The sequence below is a fragment of the Caretta caretta genome, chromosome 4, assembly GCF_965140235.1.
Source record: "Caretta caretta isolate rCarCar2 chromosome 4, rCarCar1.hap1, whole genome shotgun sequence".
NCBI lineage: Eukaryota > Metazoa > Chordata > Testudines > Cheloniidae > Caretta > Caretta caretta.
This window is the reverse complement of record NC_134209.1, coordinates 73,647,826-73,668,118: the sequence shown is the minus strand read 5'-3', so window position 1 is coordinate 73,668,118 and position 20,293 is coordinate 73,647,826. Positions and strand designations below refer to the sequence as shown.

The window sequence follows — 20,293 nt, the reverse complement described above, 5'->3', positions numbered from 1 at the left end:
GAGAATGTCATGGAGGTCTCTGGAAGTCACGGATTCCGTGCCATAAACATAGCCTTAACTATAAATAAACAAACAAATTCATGCTTATGAGTAAGGTTAAGATTTTGTCACTGTTATTTTCAGTAAAAGTCACGGACAGGTCACAGGAAATAAACAAGACTTCACGGAAGCCTGTGATCTGTCCGTGACTTTTACTAAAAATAATGGGGTGAGTGGGGCTGACTGAAGCCAAAGTGTGGGGGAAGAGAGCCTGCTCCCGCTGCGTGGGAGGGTGTCCAGCATGCTCCAGGGCCCCTGCCACAGCTCCAGTGGCTCAGAGCTCCGAGGTCCCCCCATTGCCTGATGGTTCCAGGTTCCCCTGCCGCATAGGGGCTGAAGTGGAAAATGTCATAGAGGTTTCTGAAAGACACAAAATCCATGTGGACAGAAAAGGGCTAAAGAATAAGAATAAATTTTCGTATATGGGAGTGGATCTGTCTATTTGTTCATAGCAATGACAGCTGGTGATGAATGTCCTTTAGTTCAATCTTTCACATATGTCTACATATACGCTCTTGATCTCCTCTAGAGCATTCTGCTTCTTTCCACTGAACAAGATAAGGCAACAATCTTTTCAAGGTGTCACGGGCTTGTTCCTTTACTAAACCAACAAGAAGATCCAGCACTCTTTGGTTAAAACAACTATTCAAAGAAACAGAAAACATAATTTGAAAGGAAATTAACACCCTGCATGATCTTTGATGAAGGACAGGATAGAGTCAACCCTATATATTTCCAAATAAACTGTCCAAGGATATTTACTTTTATAAACTTTAATTTATGGCTGTTTTAGCAGTGAAAGTGTGCTGGATCTTTTTGTTCTACTAGTGGTTTAATAAATGGCCCTCCTAACATTGGAACTTCATTTATTAACTTTAATGACTATATCTATGGAGTTGCAATTAGAGTACTCTCTTCCTGCTTTTTGCCTTTAAAAATGCACTAAGTAATTCAGGTGAAAATAAATTCTGGAACCCAGAATAGGAAAAAAGAAAGTAATTTTTGAGTGTTGTTCATTTATGGGGCTTGATCCACCCCTGCTCCAATGGGGCAGCTACATTAACTCAGGGCAGGGTAGGTGGTTGTAACAGGTTGCACCAGGGAAGCTGTTTTAATGATCCGAGGAACTCTACTCCACCATAATCCTTGGGGATGCATTAAATCTTCATATCTAAGATATTTTGTCCCTGCACGGCTGGCTTCTCCTACATTCTGGGCTGTTCTTTGACTTTAGGCCCTTCTCAACATCCATACGAGCACTGTGAATTATGCTTAGAATTTCTGATCTCACATTGTGTAGTATTATGACAAGGTGGCCTTTGTTCAGAATCCCATCATATGTAATAATTTCACCTCTATAGTACCATTATGTTTTATTATTTGGTGGTGCCTGGGCTTTTTCTGTTGGCCATCTCTCTAGTATTATACTCTCTCCATCCGTAGCACTGAGTAATCCTGTACTCATTTGAATGTCAAGTTTTGTTTCAGTAATGGGTGGTACTTGAATCAGACATACTTCAAACTTCTTTTCCTGCAGCTCTTTGCTTTCACTATTTATAAATATTCTTGAGCATATTCATTAGAAGCTCCAACATAAAATTCACCTTTGTTCATTTTTTTCCAGTGTCACAAACCTATCTGTTGTAGAGCCTTGTTTTGCAAATTGATCAAAGGCTCAAAAACAACTCTTTCTGCATCAGAGCATATAGTCCTCCACCAGAGCATATGTCCATGAGCATATGTATTTTGATTTGGTATTTCTTTGCAATTTGTACTGAAAGTGAATGGTTGCTTATATTGAATGCTGCTGCTGTACCTCCTGTGTGGGAAACCTTTGCATTGTGTTCAATTGCCTTCACGTATATTGCAGATAAATATGGTGTTTGCCCCAAGTTTACTTTTGTGTTCCGCCTTAGAAGGCATTTTTAATCAGATGCACTTCCTTTTTGTCACTGCTCACTAATACTTCAATTTGGGGAGGACAATTTTCACCAGCCCAGCAAATGTCAACAGTCGTGTGCAAAATGAAGTCTCTCTCTCACACAATAACATTACTTTGACAGTCAACTCTACTACAGATAATTTGGTCTCTAATTAACCCATCTGTATGCTGGATCCATAGCACCAGAGGATTCTCCTTGGTCCATGCCAGACACATCAGTTCTTTGGCCAGAAACTGCAAGCAATGCAGTTCAAAGTGGACACATGGCACATCATCAGAGATCTGATGCCTATCTTTTAATTTGGCAAAGCCCCAATATGTAGTACAATGGTCCTGCTTCCTAAAGGGAAATTTTGCCACTGACTTTCATAGAAGTAGGATTTGGCTCAATGTATAACAAAAACTCAGAATAAAGGATACAGATGAAAGAATAATGCAAAGCAGCTTAAAATAATGTTGGATAATTTCTTTTGCTTTAGAACATGCTCTATTATCTCTGCCTTATGAAACAGAATTTCTAATGAAATGTTTCATATAAAGAGTCTTGAAGTTTAAATCTCCTTAGTGTGATAGATATGCTTGCTTTGATCTGATTAGCTCTTGGAAATCCCCAAGGCTCCAGGCTGCTGGCCCCGTGCTGCCCGGGGTCCCTATGGAGAGCTCTGTCCACCATTAGGGAATTTTCCCTCCCTGAGAATCCCCTGTAACATTTCATGAACCCCAGTTTGGGAACCACTGGGATAGAGAGTGCATGGAAAGAACCAGGGTTACAACAACAGTAAAAGAAAAGTCATCTTTTCCTTCTTGTCACACCTTTCGAGCTACTATAGTGCCTTTCTTTTTTTTGATAGTTGATATACTAGTAGTTTGAGACTGTAAATAGTCAAAGACTGTCAAGAGGGAGTGGAGGTTTGTAATGGAAATCTAACAAAAAAAAAGTCTTAAGGAAGGATTTAAAGGAGGAGAGTGAGGTAGCACAGTGAATAGAATTGTGTGTGCCGTTATCTGTCTGGTGGATAACAATTTGGACAGGTCAGCCAACAGTGATTTTAGCAGGACCAATGCTTCTTCGGGCTTTTTTTTTTTTTTTTCTTTTTTAGAAACACTGGAGGATCTGGGACTGGAAAGAACAACCCCCAAACAAACTCCTGAATACCTGCAAAAAGAAAAGGAGTACTTGTGGCACCTTAGAGACTAACCAATTTATTTGAGCATAAGCTTTCGTGAATTACAGCTCACTTCATCGGATGCATACCGTGGAAAATACAGAAGATGTTTTTATACACACAGACCATGAAATACCTGCACTTACTCTTACTATCTGGTGGTCCAGACAGTGACTAAACAGACTCTAAATGAACAAAGTAAAATTAAGAAAATACTGAAAGTTAAAATAAGTTTGGGAGAAATTTAATATACAGAGTAATTCATGTGCAAAACAGAGGCTGCAACGGTGTGTGTTTGTTTGTGGGGGCAGGGGGAGAAAGTATATTAAAATTGTAGACACTTAGAGGGGAAAAACATTACAGAGGACCAAAACAATATAAGTGGATTAATAAACATAGATGGGCCATATGATCTTCCTTGTAACCAAAATGATGTTACTATGGTACACATTAAAAAGACAAGGTGGGTGAGGTAATATCTTTTAATGGACCAACTTTGAAGCTTGTCTCTCACCAACAGAAGTTGGTCCAATCAGAGATATTACCTCACCCACCTTGTCTCTCTAATATCCTGGGACCAACATGGCTATAACAACTCTTCATATGTTACCTACTGTGAGTCAATAAACGCCTCAAGTTAATTGACATTATAGTTAGGCTTGACAGAATTCTATTTTTTATATAATTTTGATGGATAATATTGATTTTTTTTTAGATTTTTTTTTTATTTAAATTTTCAGTTACAGGAAATTAAGGGGGTAGGTCAGAAATTTTTAATGACAGCAGACAATCAGATTCAAAAAGTTAAAGCTTTATAACTGTTAAAACACCAGTTGTTAACATCACATGTCAAAATATACAAAGTAAATATCCTTACATCAAACTCTAAGTTCTTAAGCAGCAGTTTACTTTCTTTGTATTTCTATTTGTAAATTTCCAGTATTACTGATGAAAATATTCTTTAGTGGGTTTGTACGTGCATTGTGAAATCAACATTTGGCAATTTCAATCTAACCCTTCCAAGGCTAATTATACTACTGTAAGACTTGTAATCATATAAACTGTCCTGATTTGCACTTGTATAGCTGTACATTTTAATGTATTGCAATATCAATTAGAAAATGTTCACTTTAGAAGTAAATATATTTTAACTGATAGTAGAAATAATTTAAACAATAATTTGCATAGACATGTCTTGTGTATATTTTTTTTAATTTCTTCCTTGTTGTTTTGAGCTTAAAACAATAATGTGGAACAATAATTTGAAGTCTATTTTATTTTTTAATTTTTAAACTAAACTTATTGGGTGACTGACCATATAATAAGATTTTATTAAATCAGACTTTGCTCATAGACTAGTCAAGATCACATTATATACAATTATGGTCTGTATCCCTCTAGGAATGATATCACACGAGATCAATACTGAATTTCTTGCATACCTAAAGTTCAGATATTATGATGATATAATCTGTAAGGGCCTGAGGAGACATGGCGTTGTCCAGTGAAAACAGGTGTTTGACTTAGGAGACCTGGATTCTTAGGAGACCTGTACCACTGAACTACTGGATGGCCTTGGGCAAGTCACTTCACCTCCATGTGCCTCTTTCTGGGCAGGTGGGGCTCGTCAGCCATGGAAGATAGTCCACCTAGAAGAATGAAAACTCTGATCTCAAACCAAGATCAATAGGCCTGACTAGCTGGTTTGCAAAAGTTGTGTCAATCACAGGTGCTATATGGGTCTTCACTAGTGACACTGGCTAATGGGACAAGGTGAATGCCAAGCAAGCAAGCAGTCTGTAAGGGCTTGATCCAAAGCAAGCTGCAGGCAACAGGAGTTTTTCCACTGACATCAATGGCCTTTAGATCCCCAGGCTATATAACCCCAGGAATGACATCACAAAAGGTCTATATTGCAATTCATTTCTTACATACCCTAAACTCCCACTGAAGTCAATGGGAACTTACCATATTGAGTAGTATCTTACCCCTAAGTGGTCACACTATCTGCAGAAAGGATTGATTTAAATGGAACAGCATGAGGAGTAAAACACAGCTAAATATAAGTGAATGTGGCAGAATCTAACCTTACGTGATTATGACATTTTAGTACGTCAAGCATTTTGCTAAATCATTTTGTTTACAAAATATTTAAATTTAGTTTCAGTGACTATAGAATTCAATAGTAGTTCAAATTTTATATAAGAAATATGTATTTATTAAGGAATGGAGAAACTAAGAAGAAAATCTAATATCTTGATCAATAAATAGAAAAACATTCAAATATTACAGTACACATTCTTACTACCAGTTTTACAGTGTTTTCTTATGGCAAGGAGAGAACAATGGCAAGTTAATTCAGAGGGCTCACAAACCCTTTGGATTTATAAAATAGTCTAATGTCCCTAAGAAACATTTTCTATTTCCAATTACATCTAAAGACATGAATAAGGTCACATAAAAATTGTAATTCTATGGGGGCAGCTTTGCCCAAGTGGGTGGGTTTGCAGCAGTTTAAAATAGAATATACAAATGAAATGAAAGAACAGCCATTAAAAACAAAGTGTGACACAGAGATCACAGAAGGTCAGCTGAAAAACCATCATAAAATTATTAGCATTTCAAGGAAACACTGAAATTAAAATCCATTTTGATCTTTTCATGGAAGGCTGTTGAAAATGTTGAATATGATGAGTGAGAATTATGGATGTCTAAACAGAGATTTGCCTTTGAACATTTTTATTATTGTTTGAGTGCTAACACAGTATAGTACATTAAGCTAAGAAACTAACGATATCTAAAATATGGATTACATTGGACTTTTGAAATTAACCTTTATGTTACAGGAGTCTCCATTAAGTATTTACAGCAAGTAAAGACATACCGCTGGAGACATTCATTACAAACCCAAACCCCTTCCTTCAATACTTAAACACTGTCACTTATTTTTGAATTTCATTCTGTCTAATTCCTGTTAATATAAACCATCAAAAGAATAAGTGCAAAAACATTTGATACAGTTCTAGCCCTGTTTGCAGCTAGCTAGACTGATAGTAAATTACGGTATATTATAATGCCAGAAATCCATCAAAGAACATGAGCTGTCACAAAGGATTGTTAAACTAAAGTGCAGAATCATATGCATATTTATTTTAAAAATCTGCTATTGAAGTTTATCACATATCTGTTTTGCAAAATACTAAATAATATAAAAATGTTAGGTGTACTTACAATTTGTTCCAAAAATCAAGAATATGTGGAACCAGCAGGCAGATGTCATTTCTCTCTCACACAGCAATAGAGTTAATAAAAGTGAGCGTATATTGTCTCCTAAATAGCACGCAAACCACAGTGATTGCTGTATGTTCTATTTCTGACTGCCACCTTCAGCAGAATACAAAGCAAGCTTCCTTCCCTTTCTTTGCTCCCTCACTTACTCTCCTTGCAGTCTCTCTCCCTCACTCTCCCCCAAGCAGTGATAGGGGGAAAAGTTTCAGAGAACATACAGTCTCTTCTTGTTTACACTAAGGATCTTGTTTCTGTGTCCTGTGATAGACTAAGGCTGGTGTGGGTGCATTGACAGATATTTCCCTGATTAAAGCCATTACACAGAATAATCAGCACTCTAGATAATTATCAATGGAACTAGGGACTTTTTAATATTGTTATTGGGAAAGTATTAAAGGAAAATGAGCTCATTTAAATTAATCCCTTCTAAATTAAACATTTGTTACAGCTTGGATAAAAGATTAGAGGTTTTTCTGGTAAGGGGATCTCCTATTAGGAAGTCAATGATTAGTTAAAGTATAGTAATATAAACAGAATTTATTTCCTGTAACACCACATAATTTACTAAAAAGAAGAGTTTATATTAACAACAATAATTAAGTACTGCTTTTGTATCTTTACCAATGCTAAACTAAATTACTTGCAAGGGTGAAGAAAACAGTCCCCTTCAAACATTTTTTTACAGAGGAATTAACATTGCCACAGCTCCTAGAATGTATTTTCCTGCTATAGTAATTGCTTTCTCCTTATTTCACTTCTCTTGTGTTACTGCCCATAACAACATTCATTACAAGAGTCCCAAAACACTTTAGCCTCTCCCATCAATCTTGAAGCACTAACTCTTATCAGTAGACTTAGTTTATTGTTTCAGTAGTGCTATTCACTCTAAACACCATATTGTTCCTTCATCTTGTATACCTGCCTATTCTAAGGAAAAAAAGGTGTGGTTCTAAAATGTGATAGCAAACACCTTTAGGCAGGGCAAGTTTTATTTTAACATCTGTTAGCTGGTTGAGGAGAACTGGAGGGGAGAGTCCCAGGTTCATCTCTCTTTCCCCGCCACCCCCCAAGCCCAGAAAACTGAATCAAAAAGATTTTAATATTTTCCAGTTTAAAAAGGTTCAGAGTTGACACACCTCAGGGAACCCTGGAATATAACTGGTAACTTGCCAGCTGTTGCACTGCCAGATACTAGAAAGGAAAAGCAATTGTGAGAAATTATGTTTGTGTGTGAATGTGAATTTAGAGCACTTGAAAAGTACTGACCATGTTGCAGAGTGAAATCCACGTTATTGCTGTGGCAATTGCATTAATAGAATCCATATTATTAATTCTTGGTCCCTGCATACCCAATATGAAACTCCCAATAGAAGGAGTTAACACAGAGAAGGTCTTGTCCACAGAATCGCATAAGGGCCAGCTGCAGCAACCAGACTATCATTAGGTGGACTGGATGGGTTACACAGTCTTGTCTGGTTGGGGACTAGCAGAAGAGTTGGTCCCCGTGCAAACTGAGTATAGTTACACTTGCATCAAAGAGCTTCACAAAAGGCAGGTTAATACTGTGTTCCAGGGTTACTGACGTTGGGTTGAAGGGCTTCCAGGGTGGGAGGATAGGTGGAAGGATACTAGAACAGACAGTGAGCTGAGAACATGAGACATACACCACATGTTGTTGTTCTGGCCACCTCTCTCCAAGGTATACAGGATTTGTGTATATTTTGGAAGTAAATAAATTAAAACTAGAAAATACACTGAGTTGTTCACCTATTTCTTGACTCTCAGGAAACTGACCCACTACAAAGACCCCAAAATCTTCTGCCTCTCAGCAAAAGAGCAATATTATTTATTCACAAAACAAGTACAACCCAGATATTTTCAGCATAAGTTTCCCACACTACCCTGTATCAGAACCTTTCCCTGAGGAGACCACCTCTTTGATCTAAAGAGTACTTTTGTCTAATGCCTTCTTAACCCTTAGCCACTTTTCTGAGGACTGCTAGGCAGGTGCCAATTAACATTCATTTTGATGGGGACACCTGTTCCCTGGGAACAACGCTGAGACAAAAAAATAATTTTAGTTAGGCCACCAAAAAGGTATAACAGTAACAAATGTTGACCTATACCTAAAGCTTTATATCACATTCCCAATCCCAAGAAACACCCAGTCTCTTTTAGAAATTATGTTTAAGCAAACAAGCTATAGTGACATTGAAAAATATAGACATTGTGAACTTCAGAGAATAAAAGGGAGGGTTTGCATGCTCATGGTGCATGCAAACCCACAACAGTTCAATCCCAATTTTATCTTATAAGAAATAATGGAGATTTACTAACCCAGTGTCAGAAGGTAGCTGGCTCTCTGAAGGGGTCAGGGGACTCACCTACCTCTGACAGGCTCTACAAGAGACTAAGGCAGCTCAGGTTCATCTGAAGGTAGTTAACTCACCCAGTAACTGGGAGGCAGTTAATTAGGCAGGGAAGCACCTGGGCAGGATAAAAGATTAAGGACCTAACTTAGAGGGGAGATGCATCAGCAGAAAGGGGTAGGGGAGAGACTGTAGAGAGGATTTTTCTAGCAGAATGATGAGAAGCCAAGGCTCCAAAAGGGGAGCAGAGGTATAGAAGACTAGGAAAAACTACTGAGGAAGAGAAATAGAAGGTAGCTCAGGGAGCAACGAGGGCCTGAGAAGGACTGGTGCAGGCTGTCACAAACATGGGCCCTGAGCTAGACCCCAGAGAGAGTGGGCTGAGTGGTCCTGGGTTGCCCTACCTACTCCAACCAAAGATTTTGGGGAAGGGTCTAAACCCAGGAGATCTAGGGCTGTCCAACCCCCTAATAATCATGAAACTTCTGACTTCCCCCCTACTCTAAAGGGAAGAGAGCCTATTGAAGACCTGGCCAGAGGAAGGGGTCACAACAGGAACTGAATGAATGCAGAATTGAGTGTGGTAGCATAAAGGGAATGGAATCAGGTGGTGTCGCTTCCCAACTGACTGCAAAGGAGTCTACCAGATAAAGACCCCACCTCACACACAACCATTGGCTAATCAGCACAATAAAAAGCATTTGATAAATCATGCCATGGTATGAGCCAATGCATCAGTTCACTTAATGTTATTTAGCATTTAATGATGTACACTGCTCCATATTGTGATAATATGAACATGATTTTTAAAGTACCACTTTTTCTTGAAATCACTTTTGCCCTTAGTTTGGAATAACAGTTCCAGATGTTGAAGGGGAAAGATGGGGCTGGGGAAAGGGGATCATTATAATAGTGTTTTCAAGTTGTTTTTGTGAGAAAATAATAGGCTGGTTATGTGTCAACTTTCTATTGAAAGCAGGCAATAATGGGCACACCACACTGAAATGAAATCTTTGTTCAAATCAATTTCAGGCAGATACTCAAATGTGTTGAATGTTATGAGGGTCAAAATCTTAATTTTCTACTTGTAGCTATAGCAACCTTTATATTTCACAAGTGAAGCTTAAATGTTGTAAAGGATAAGATGGTGATTATAAAGTAAGCCTGTGCATCACCTACATCAGTGGTGTGCAAACTGTTGGGCATGTCTCCCTAGGGGGCACAGAGGAACACTGGGAGGGGGGATGAGCAGTGATATGAGGTGGTTTGTGCCAGCCCCCATGGGAGGTGGGGAGAGAGCGCCACCTCCACCAACTCACCTCAGTGGGCCACCCAGTGTGTGGGTCAGTGTGCTGTGCTGATTTCCACTCCCAGCAGCCTCCATGCCCAGTGCTTGCTCTGCCCCCAGAGACTGTCCCATGTGCCTTCTCTCATCCTGAAAACCCGAGCAGGGAGGAGCAAATTGGCCCTGCCCTAACAGTGCAGCCTGGCTGTAAGGTAGAAGCAGCATGCTGCTAAGGAAGCCTTGGCGGTGCAGTAATGGGGAGCAGGGGAATGGATAGATTCCATTAATGGTCAGGCAGGGCACAACTGGCAAAGTTTGCACATCACTAAAGTCCTTAAGCAGACACCAAAAGAGGTAAATATGTTAATCTCGTTTCACTGGATTAAAAAACCCCTCACTTGAGCTTTCACAATTCAAAAACAAACGACTCAGACTTATAAATGATCACCACTGCTGGTCTAGTAGCAGAGGTTGGTTGAAAACATCCATGACGACCCTGCTTCCCTCACCAAAACTCATTGAGACAGATCCTCTGCTAGTATAATCTTACATTGGAGCCGGAGCTAGTGACAATGTACAAGACTAGAGACTCTGTCCCACTACATATATCCAAACATATGTAGTGGTTGTGATATTATTGCAAGGAGCTTTCTAATGGTGCTGTTATACATAGTGTTAGAAATTTTCTTTATCTGAATGTACAGAAGTTTGACCTTGAATGAAATGCGAACTGTTATGATGCATTTTTAAAAAAGAGGCTGAGCACAGCACCAGCAAAGTCTGTTGTCTTTCCTTGAATGTGTCTTTGACTGGGTCTCTATTTAGCTGCAGCTGCTGCCTAGAGCTATATTCATGCAAGCAAACAAAATATTACAAGGGTAAGCAACAGAAAAATATCCACCAGTGAATTAAGGCCATAGTTACCATGTCAGCTGAGGATGAGGGACTCCATCTCTTTCTGCACCTTTCTCTATGGCCTCACCTGCATCTCTCTCAAACTGCCTTCTAGGTCCCACTCCCTACATTCACAGCATGCCCCTCCCCTTGAAACCTTTAAGAAAGTGCCTTGGTTTTCACCTTTTCCCAGGCCTGAGGGGAGGCAGCAGGATGGGGTTGTCTAGAGCTCCCTTTCTAAGGCTTTGGGAGAGGGACTAACTGCCATGGTGCAGGGGAGGGGGTGCTCTTGGGGCTGTAGGGGTAGAGAGGAGAGGAGAGGAGAGGAGAGGGAGAATGGAGAGCCAGTTCCATTTTGTTATGTGTGTGGGGGGGTGGGTGAGGGGGGGATGGGGGGGTGAGGGGAAAAGAACCAGAAAGAGCCAAGCAGCTCAGGGCTCACTCCTTGCCCCTTATTTCATGCACCAGTTTTGAGGGGGAGGTGGGTGCAATAGACTGGAAAAGGAAGCAGAGCTGTCTCTTAGTGGTTGGGCTTTGTGACACTCCGACCCACTTCCTCCTGTGGAAAAAACACATTTGCCCAAAATTGCTCTCCATTTCTGAGAGGTGCCAAGCTGGGGTGGTCTGCTAACCACATGCAGCAGTTTGGGTAGCGATCTTTCCCTAGCTGGGGAGTGGGGAAAGGCAGCTAATCGGATGGCAGTTTTCCCCCCACAGACCCATAGGAAGGGGTGAAAACATGTAGTTATATTGTAGATCAGCAAGACTTACGCATATGTGTATTCCAGCTGTTGTATGTTTAATAGATTCATAGCGTCTAAGGCCAGAAGGGACCACTGTGATCGTCTGGTCTGATTTCAGGCCACAGAGTTTCCCTAGAATAATTACTTTTGAAAGTGTGTAATCTGGTAAGTACATTTTGTAGATCAACATTAAGGCTGTTAACACAATGTGTAAGGTGAATTTCTTCATGTCAGTATTGTCATTAACCAAGTATATGAACTTATGGATACTCTTTCCAATCTTTTTAATGTTTATAGTTATTGTCCATAAAACTATAGTTATGTATTTTACTTAAGGATTCTATTAATTACTGCAGCAACCTTCATTCTAACTTAACATTGGGGAATCTATTAGGTGTTCTAAGTGACATCCTGCTTTTTCAATATCATTATTTATTCATTATTTTATTGGGATTTCCTTGTCTTTTGACACAACCCTGAGGTCAAAGTGTTTTGAGGGGGATGCAAAAATTGGGGGATGCAAAAAATTGAGGGGGATGCAAAAAAATTGGGGGATGCAAAATTTTCTGAAGAAGCTAAGCTTTTTTGAAAGATGTTTATAGAATTTTGTGAAGAAAACCTTGCTAACTAGGTGCAGTAATTTGAGTAATTGAATATATACCATTGGATGATGTGCAGTTCATGAAGTGTTCATTAAGTATCACTGTCAGTGAATTAAAGTACACACATTGCCATTATGTACATTAAAAAAGCACAAATAACAAACCACATTATATGTTAAAACATTTTTGGAGTTATTGGCTAAAGAAATGCGAAGAATTCTGGAGACAACCTGGGTGGTTTTAAGGATGAGGCCTCTGAATTGGGTATCATGGGGCCCACTATCAAGTAGGAGAGAAATGTTTGTGTTAGTGCCATGATTCTTTGTCACTAGTTACATACCAGCCTCTTTATGGTACTGTAGTGATCAACACCCTTTGTATAAGGTGGTGTCTTATGATCTCATTACTGTGAGACCGTAGGTAAGGTTGTATCAGAATTTTTTGTTTCAGAGGGTCTATCACTTAAGTATCTCACCTTTTTTCCTGAACCCTTTTTTGTAAACCTGCATGGGGAATTTGAACCAAAGTTCAGCCCACTAATTAATGTGTGTGACAAATAACCTCCAGTCTATACTTTGTCATGTTGGGCTTTCTTAGGAAACGTGGGAAAAACTGGAACACTGGTAAAGCCTGACTCTTTTCCACACAGTGTAGATTTGCTGACCCCTCCTGCATTGTACCATCAGAGAAAACCAGCCACTTCATCACTCCAGTCAGTTCCTTTGCATGCTTGCGGAGAGTCACTATTCACAGACTCATAGAAGATTGGGGTTAGAAGAGACTTCAGGAGGTCATCTAGTCCAACCCCCTGCTCAAAGCAGGACCAATCCCCAGCTAAATCATCCCAGCCAGGGCTTTGTCAAGCTGGGCCTTAAAAACCTCTAAGCATGGAGATACCACCACCTCCCTAGGTTACGCATTGCAGTGCTTCACCACCCTCCTAGTGAAATAGTTTTTTCCTAATATCAAATCTAGTCCTCCCCTACTGCAACTTGAGACCATTGCTCCTTGTTCTGTCATCTGCCACCATTGAGAACAGCCTAGCTCCATCCTCTTTGGAACCCCCCTTCAAGTAGCTAAAGGCACTGGTGCCCCGGCTGTCACAACAATGGTTGCCTTTGATAACTGGTAGTCTGTTCCTCAGACTACTGGAACATAATTACTCAGAAAAGTCTAAGAAGGAACTGGAATGGAAGCAGGCTGGGTTTGCATAAGCCCCGGTGGTCCTCCTTTGGGTTTGTACTGGGGGTAAGTTACACTGATTCTTTTGAAAGGGTAATTGTTTATAACTTCCCTCCAAAAGGGTTAGATTAAAATAAGATACAAAATTCCAGCTCCTTTTCATGCTCCTCTTAATATACTGCTTACAAACTGTGGGCTATGACTTCTGTGAATATTTACCTTCTTAAAAAAGCAGGGAATTGTAGCTATGAGTCCCTACTAAGTTTTCTGTTACATTGTTAAAAAAAATTATAATTTAGAAGTTGTAGTAAAACTGATGTTGCATTAGAAAAGTTTTGTCTGAATGCAGTTTACTTTCAATATATTGGTCAACATGTCACTGAGTGGTGAAATATGGAGCTTCACAAAGATAACAATGGCAAAGTGTACCCTGAAGACAATACATCTGTAAGCACTTGATTTAAATAGCACGTATATAAAAGATTTTCTTTCTATTAAACTAAGGAAATTCACAAACACAAAACTTTATTTGATGTTAAGGATGCTCTTTTTAATAAACTAAACCATACTAAGTTAAAAAGTTGCAAAGTCAAACACTCTCAAATTAGAAAATGCCAGAATGGACATTGCCCCTGTAAACTTAATTCAGTTTCCTTGTGCACATGCAGTCATTAATTATGTGATCACATTCTGTATTTTCCACAGGACCTCTGCCTCATTCAGTACCTAGGATGGATCAGGGGATGAATCAGGGTTGTGTAGTGATGGAGTCTGTCTATAGGACCGCTGGCTCATTTGCTGCAGAAATTAGAATGTTTATACCGATTGTGGTTCTGGGAGACTGCAGGCTTGGAATGTGTTGTGAATGAGGCAGGGGATTGTGGAAGAGAAAGGCTGGTCTCATAGTTAGGGCAATCAAATGCTTCCCTAGAGACTTGAATTCTGTTCATACCTTGGCAACTGAGTTCTTATGTGAGGCTGGGCAAATCACACCAAACTATTCACAGCTGGTCGCTTCTGCAATAATTAAAGGCTGTATGATAAAGGTTCTGTAGATAGCATTCATTCTGGCATTTTCTAACTTGACTGCTTCACTTTGCAACTTTTTAATGCTTAATTTTGTAATTCCTATTTTTATAGTTTAGTTTATTGATGAGAGCAATCTTAACAAATGGTAAAAAAAAGTGTTTTTGCTTGTGAATTTGATTAGGTGTATTATCCCCCTTAAGCCCTGTGGAAAATCACAACTTGGTTGGGGATCCTCATGAGGTTACCTCCTCTAAGACCCTTCTGTGATGCTTTGGGGTTTCACCCAGACCAGTAAGTGCTTGTGATCACTCCCTGACCTTTAACCTTGGGTATTTCTATACTGTGCTGCATTGGCTTACAGCCCTAACCCTAGCAGCATGCTCACGGCATAATGATTTCACCCTGGCTTCTACCAGCCTGGTTACTCCTTGTGGGGTGACAACAACAGCCCCTCCAGTCCGGACTCTCCCCAAAATCATCTCCCCTGCAGCATACAGTCCCTCCCACTGGACTCTCATAGATGTTACCTAGTTTGCTGTGTCTAAAGAGATAGAACACACATCAGCCTGCTAGCTTGGCTGACGACTAACGCTTCAGTTTAATAAACAGCACTAAGATGGTTTTGTAATAAACAAGAATGTTTATTAACAAAGAACATACGTTTAAATGATTACAAGTAAGAGTGAAAGAGATAAGAAAGGCTACAAATAAAACAAACAAAACACACTTTCTAGTGGCTAAAACTTAACTGTAGCAAATTACAATCTTTGACTAAGCAATTTCCTTATTTATGTCAAGTTATCAGCACCCCTAGTCCTCCAGGCTAGGGGACCCAACTTTCATAGGCTTGAAGGGCACTGTACTCTATTGTCCCCTCAGTGATGCATGACAAAATATCTTTTTGCCACCACTTATTCTTTCCAAAGTTAATTGACCTAGTTTCAAGAGGTAGGAAAGCTTCCTGGGAGTGCATCCCGCATTGAGATTAAGTGGTCATCTTCCCCCACTTGCTTGCCAGATGGCTTTGTTTACCTTGCATATAAGTGTGTTTTTCATTGTCTTAGGTCACACCTTGCTTAATTGACACTGGAGACACAGTCAACCTGTGAAAGAACATTCCATTGTCTAGGACAGGCTATGCCTAGGGACTGTCTGCCAAACATATTTCCAGCACACATCTATAATTCTTTACACAATGCCCAAACATACCAAACATGTAATATTATTATTGACCAGTGTTTTTCCAGTTTGCAGATGACACCTTACACCACACCTTTTAGGTAGATCATAACAACAGTGAGTTGGGGCAAAGAGGAATGTGTCAGTTATACCTGATGTGAGTTATGATATGGTGTGCCTTCTGCCAGTTGGTACTGAGGGGCTTCCTGGGTCAAACCCTGGGTACTTACTTAGGAGAGTGTCTAGGGCACAGCAAGGGTCAGATTATGCCCTTGGATATTTGGGCAGCTCCAAGTTATTCCAGTTGGAATGGCTGTGTTGCACATAGAATCATAGAAATGCAGACCTGGAAGAGACACCGAGAGGTCATCTAGTCCATCCTTAACAGGAGTTTGTCTAACATTAAAAACTTCCAGTGATGGGGATTCCACAACATCCCTTGCTAACCTATTCCAGTGCATTCTAGCCTGATAGTTAAAAAGGTTTTTTTTGGTAATATCTAACCTAATTTTCCCTTGCTGCAGAATACTTTTACAATTATAAAATGTCTACCTTCAGTGGACATGGAGAACAGTTGGTCACGGTCCTCTTTATAATAGCTGTTAACATAGTTGAAGATTGTTTTCAAATCCCTTGTCTTTTCTCAAGACTAAACATACCCAGTTTTTAACTCTTCCTCATTTCTCAGGATTTCTAAAGCTTTTATCACTTTTTCAGCTTTCCTTTGGCCTCTGTCCAATTTGTCCGCACCTTAAAATGTGGCACCCAGAACTGGACACAGTACTCCCACTGAGTCCTTACCAGCAATGTGTAGTGTGGAAAAATTACCTCCTTTGTCTTATACACAACACCACTGTAAATAAATCCCAGAATATTTTCCTTTTTTGCAACCGCATCACATTGTTGGCTCATGTTCAATTTATTTCCCACTATAACCCCCCCATCCTTTTTAGCAGTACTGCGTAACCAGCTTTCCCCATTTTGTATTTATACATTTGATTTTTTTCCTTCCTAAGTATAGTACTTAGCAGTTATCTTTATTGAATTTTGTCTTGTTGACTTTAGACCAATTCTCCACGATAAGGTCATTTTGAATTCTAATGTTGTCCTACAAAGTACTTACAACTCATTCCTGCTTGGTATCAACAGCAAATTTTATAAGCATATTCTCCACTGCATTATGCAAGTCATGAATGAAAATACTGAATAGTACTGGACCCAGGGCAGACCCTGTGGGATCCTACTAGATACACCCTCCCAGTTTGACAATGAACCATTAATAGCTACTCTTTGTATACAGTTTTTCCAACCAGTTTTGCCCTCACCATATAGTAACTTCATCTATATTACATTTCCCTAGTTTGTTTATGAAAATGTCATGGGGAATAGTTCAAGTTGTAAGGATAAAATCAGCCTTACTAAAATCAAGATACATCACATCTACTGCTTTCCCCCATTCCCAGGCTAGTAATCTTGTCAGTGAAGGAAGTTAGGCTGGCTTGGCATGATTTGCGTTTAACAAATCCAATATGGTTATTATTTATCATCTGGGATCCTCTAAGTGTTTACAAATTGATTGACTGATAATTTGTTCCACTATCTTTCTAGGTATTAAAGTTAGGCTGACTGATCTATAATTCCCTGGGTTCTCTGTGTTCCCCTCTTTAAGGATAGGTACTACATTTGCCTTTCTCCAGTCCTTTGGGACCTCATCTGTCATCCATGAGTTCTTGAAGGTAGTCACTACTGGTTCCGAGGTTGTTTAAGCTAGTTCCTTAAGTACACAAGGGTGTATGTTGTCACATCCTGGTGACTTGAATACATCTAATTTACAATAATATTTTTAACCAGTTCTTTCCAAATTTGGTTTGTGTTCCTTCTCCCTGGCTGTTAATATTAATTGTGGTAAGCATCTGGTCACAAGTTAACTTTTTGTGAAGACTAAAGCAAAATAAGCATTAAACACATCCCTCTTCCCATAACAAGCTCTCCTTCCCTGCTTAGTAGTTGACCTATACTTTCCTTCATCTCTCTTGCTCCTAATGTACTTATAGAACCATATCTTATTGCCTCTTGTGTCCCCCATTAGGTGTAACTCATGTTGTGCCTTAGCCTTTCTGATTTTATCCTTACAGCTTGAACTATTCTTTTTTTACTCATCCTTAACAATTTGTTCATGTTTCCACTTTTTGTACATGTGCATTCATGAGCAGGATTTAGTCTCAAGTACCAGCCAGTTACATAACATACCTAAAAAGAAAAGGAGTACTTGTGGCACCTTAGAGACTAACCAATTTATTTGAGCATGAGCTTTCGTGAGCTACAGCTCACTTCATCAGATGAAATGAGCTGTAGCTCACGAAAGCTCATGCTCAAATAAATTGGTTAGTCTCTAAGGTGCCACAAGTACTCCTTTTCTTTTTGCGAATACAGACTAACACGGCTGTTCCTCTGAAACATAACATACCTATTTTACTACTGTTTTGCAAGCCAGAGTGCAGACTTCAAGATATTTTTGTGTGTGCAGAGATTTGTACACTTTCCTGTAAAGAGTTGTGCTTGCACTCTACTAGTTAATGTTGTCGTTGGTTTTATTCTTCCTATGTTAGCTCCAGCACAGTTAACCAACTCAATTTCCAGATCTGGACTAGTGTCAGCAGCGATGCTGCAACCAAGGAAGCAAACGATAAAAACATTATCTCCACGCTCAGCAGAAGATAATCTGTTTGCACAGTGGAAAAGAAGAATGTTTTACAATCTACCTACAAAAGACAAATACCTCCTCACTAGGCCTCACTAACAAGGAAGAAGGTGGGTTGTAGGTTGCAGCCCAAAGCACCCCAGTACTTCCAAACCTCAGTGAGAGTCATTAGCAAGCATATACTTAACTGGGGTTTGAGGAAAGGAACAGAACAGCAGTGGGAGCCTCCAAAGGAGAAGGGTAGGATTAAAAATAAGACAGAGGAAAAAATGAGAATAAAAGCAGAAAACAAAACAAAATGTGCAGGGGGAAAATGGGCATGAGAAGGGAAAAGAATAGAGGGCTTGGAGATGAGGTGCACTTAATTGCCAATGTATCATATGAGAAGACTCCAGCAGACAAAGGGAACCTCTGGACTAAAGGAAGACACTTGAGAAATACAATCAGTATGTGCCTTTGATATGCATTATTATTTCCAGTGGTAAATGAAGCAACGTTGTGGAGTCATGTAATGTACTATATGCAATGAATTACCCTTCAGGGTAATAGATATTTCAAAATCCAGTTGCCTAGATGTAACATCTTAAGATCCATTTCTAATTTTCCAGTTCTAAAACTGTCCACATAGAACAGAACAGCATGAGCAGAAGGGAAAGGGTGCCATCCAATTTAACAGTCCGGAGGTCTTTAGTCGTAACCGCAAGCGGTCAGTAAAATACCATTCTTTCTTTCTCAGTAAACATCTAGAAGCTGAATTCACTAAAACATTGTGTTCGTTGGCACTTGGCTTACAACTCAGATTCTTTGTTGTACATAGACAAGACATTCAGTTGGCACAATTACCAATGAGGATGCTGCATTTACTCCTATCCAGAATTAGTTTAGGCAGAGCATTAAAATAAGGGTTGCTAAACACAGACAATAAAGATGTCAGCCATGTTATGTTGATGGTCCTCAGTGAGAAAATTTAGTTTAGCAGACACTTTTGTTATGTGTTTGTCTTCCTTTGTCTATGCCAACTTGTGCATTTTAGTAAATGTTTCTATGAGCCCACTGAGCCAACAAAAAGTATTGACTAACCGTAAAGTTCTGTACCACTGTGCATGACGAATAAGGGTAGGACTACATTATCAAAACTTTGCATGGCATATGCATGTTTGTTTTCAGGTTTGATTTTGATCTGTACCCCAAAATCTGGAGACTTATATGAACTCTCTAAAACTCTTTTGTTTGGAAAATAGAATGGTAATCTCACAGAATCAGTGTTTCTAGTGAGATTTCTGGTCCTTCCATGCGCTAATGAATAAAACATTCAAACATTTCCATAATTCCAAAAAAAGGGGCAGTTAAATTTTGGGTGCAAGTTTGGAGAGGTTATTAGTTTATGCAGACTGGTTCACTTACCGCTGTCAAAACTGGGTAAACAAATATAATTTATGTGTGTATTCAGAAGATCACATGAAATTGGGCCCTGGGTATTCCATGGCAATAGAATTTGACTTGGAATCACCCCTTCCTGTAGAATTGTGCTCCAAAATTCACAGAAAAATTAAGGATGAATCAAGTAGTTAGTAATATCATGAGACTGATTCTGATCCATGCTGGTTTTACATAGGTGTAACTTCAGTGAGTTTACTCTTTATTTACACTGGTGTAAATGAGATCAGGCCCAAGATAGCTGAATATATTAAAGCTCTGATACACTTCCAAGGGTTTAGATCAGAGGAGGGCAAACTATGGCCTGCGGGCCACATCTGGCCCGCAGGACTGTCCTGCCTGGCCCTTGAGCTCCTGGCCTGGGTTACGGGGTGGGGTCCTGGGGAGGCGCTTAGGGGCAGGGGTCCCAGAAGGGGGCAGTCAGGGGACAAGCAGCA

General features: G+C 39.6%; 1 protein-coding gene across 6 annotated transcripts in view; it reads right to left on the bottom strand.

The window, feature by feature from the left end:
• Nucleotides 1–6,701, bottom strand: part of RXFP1 (relaxin family peptide receptor 1) — a 90,612-nt gene extending 83,911 nt beyond the window's left edge. For 2 of the 6 annotated variants that reach the window (XM_048847526.2, XM_048847523.2), the window contains exon 1: nt 6,379–6,699. Coding sequence is in view for 3 of the 6 variants with exons in the window: in XM_048847523.2 (XP_048703480.1) it covers nt 6,379–6,427 (49 nt within the window). In the remaining 3 variants the exon portion in view is untranslated. Of the gene's footprint in view, nt 1–4,589; nt 4,711–6,378 lie in introns of those variants that run through there. The other 4 variants (XM_075127770.1, XM_075127769.1, XM_048847525.2 and 1 more) reach the window with 4 other exon arrangements.
• Between the last annotated feature and the right edge of the window lie 13,592 nt (nt 6,702–20,293).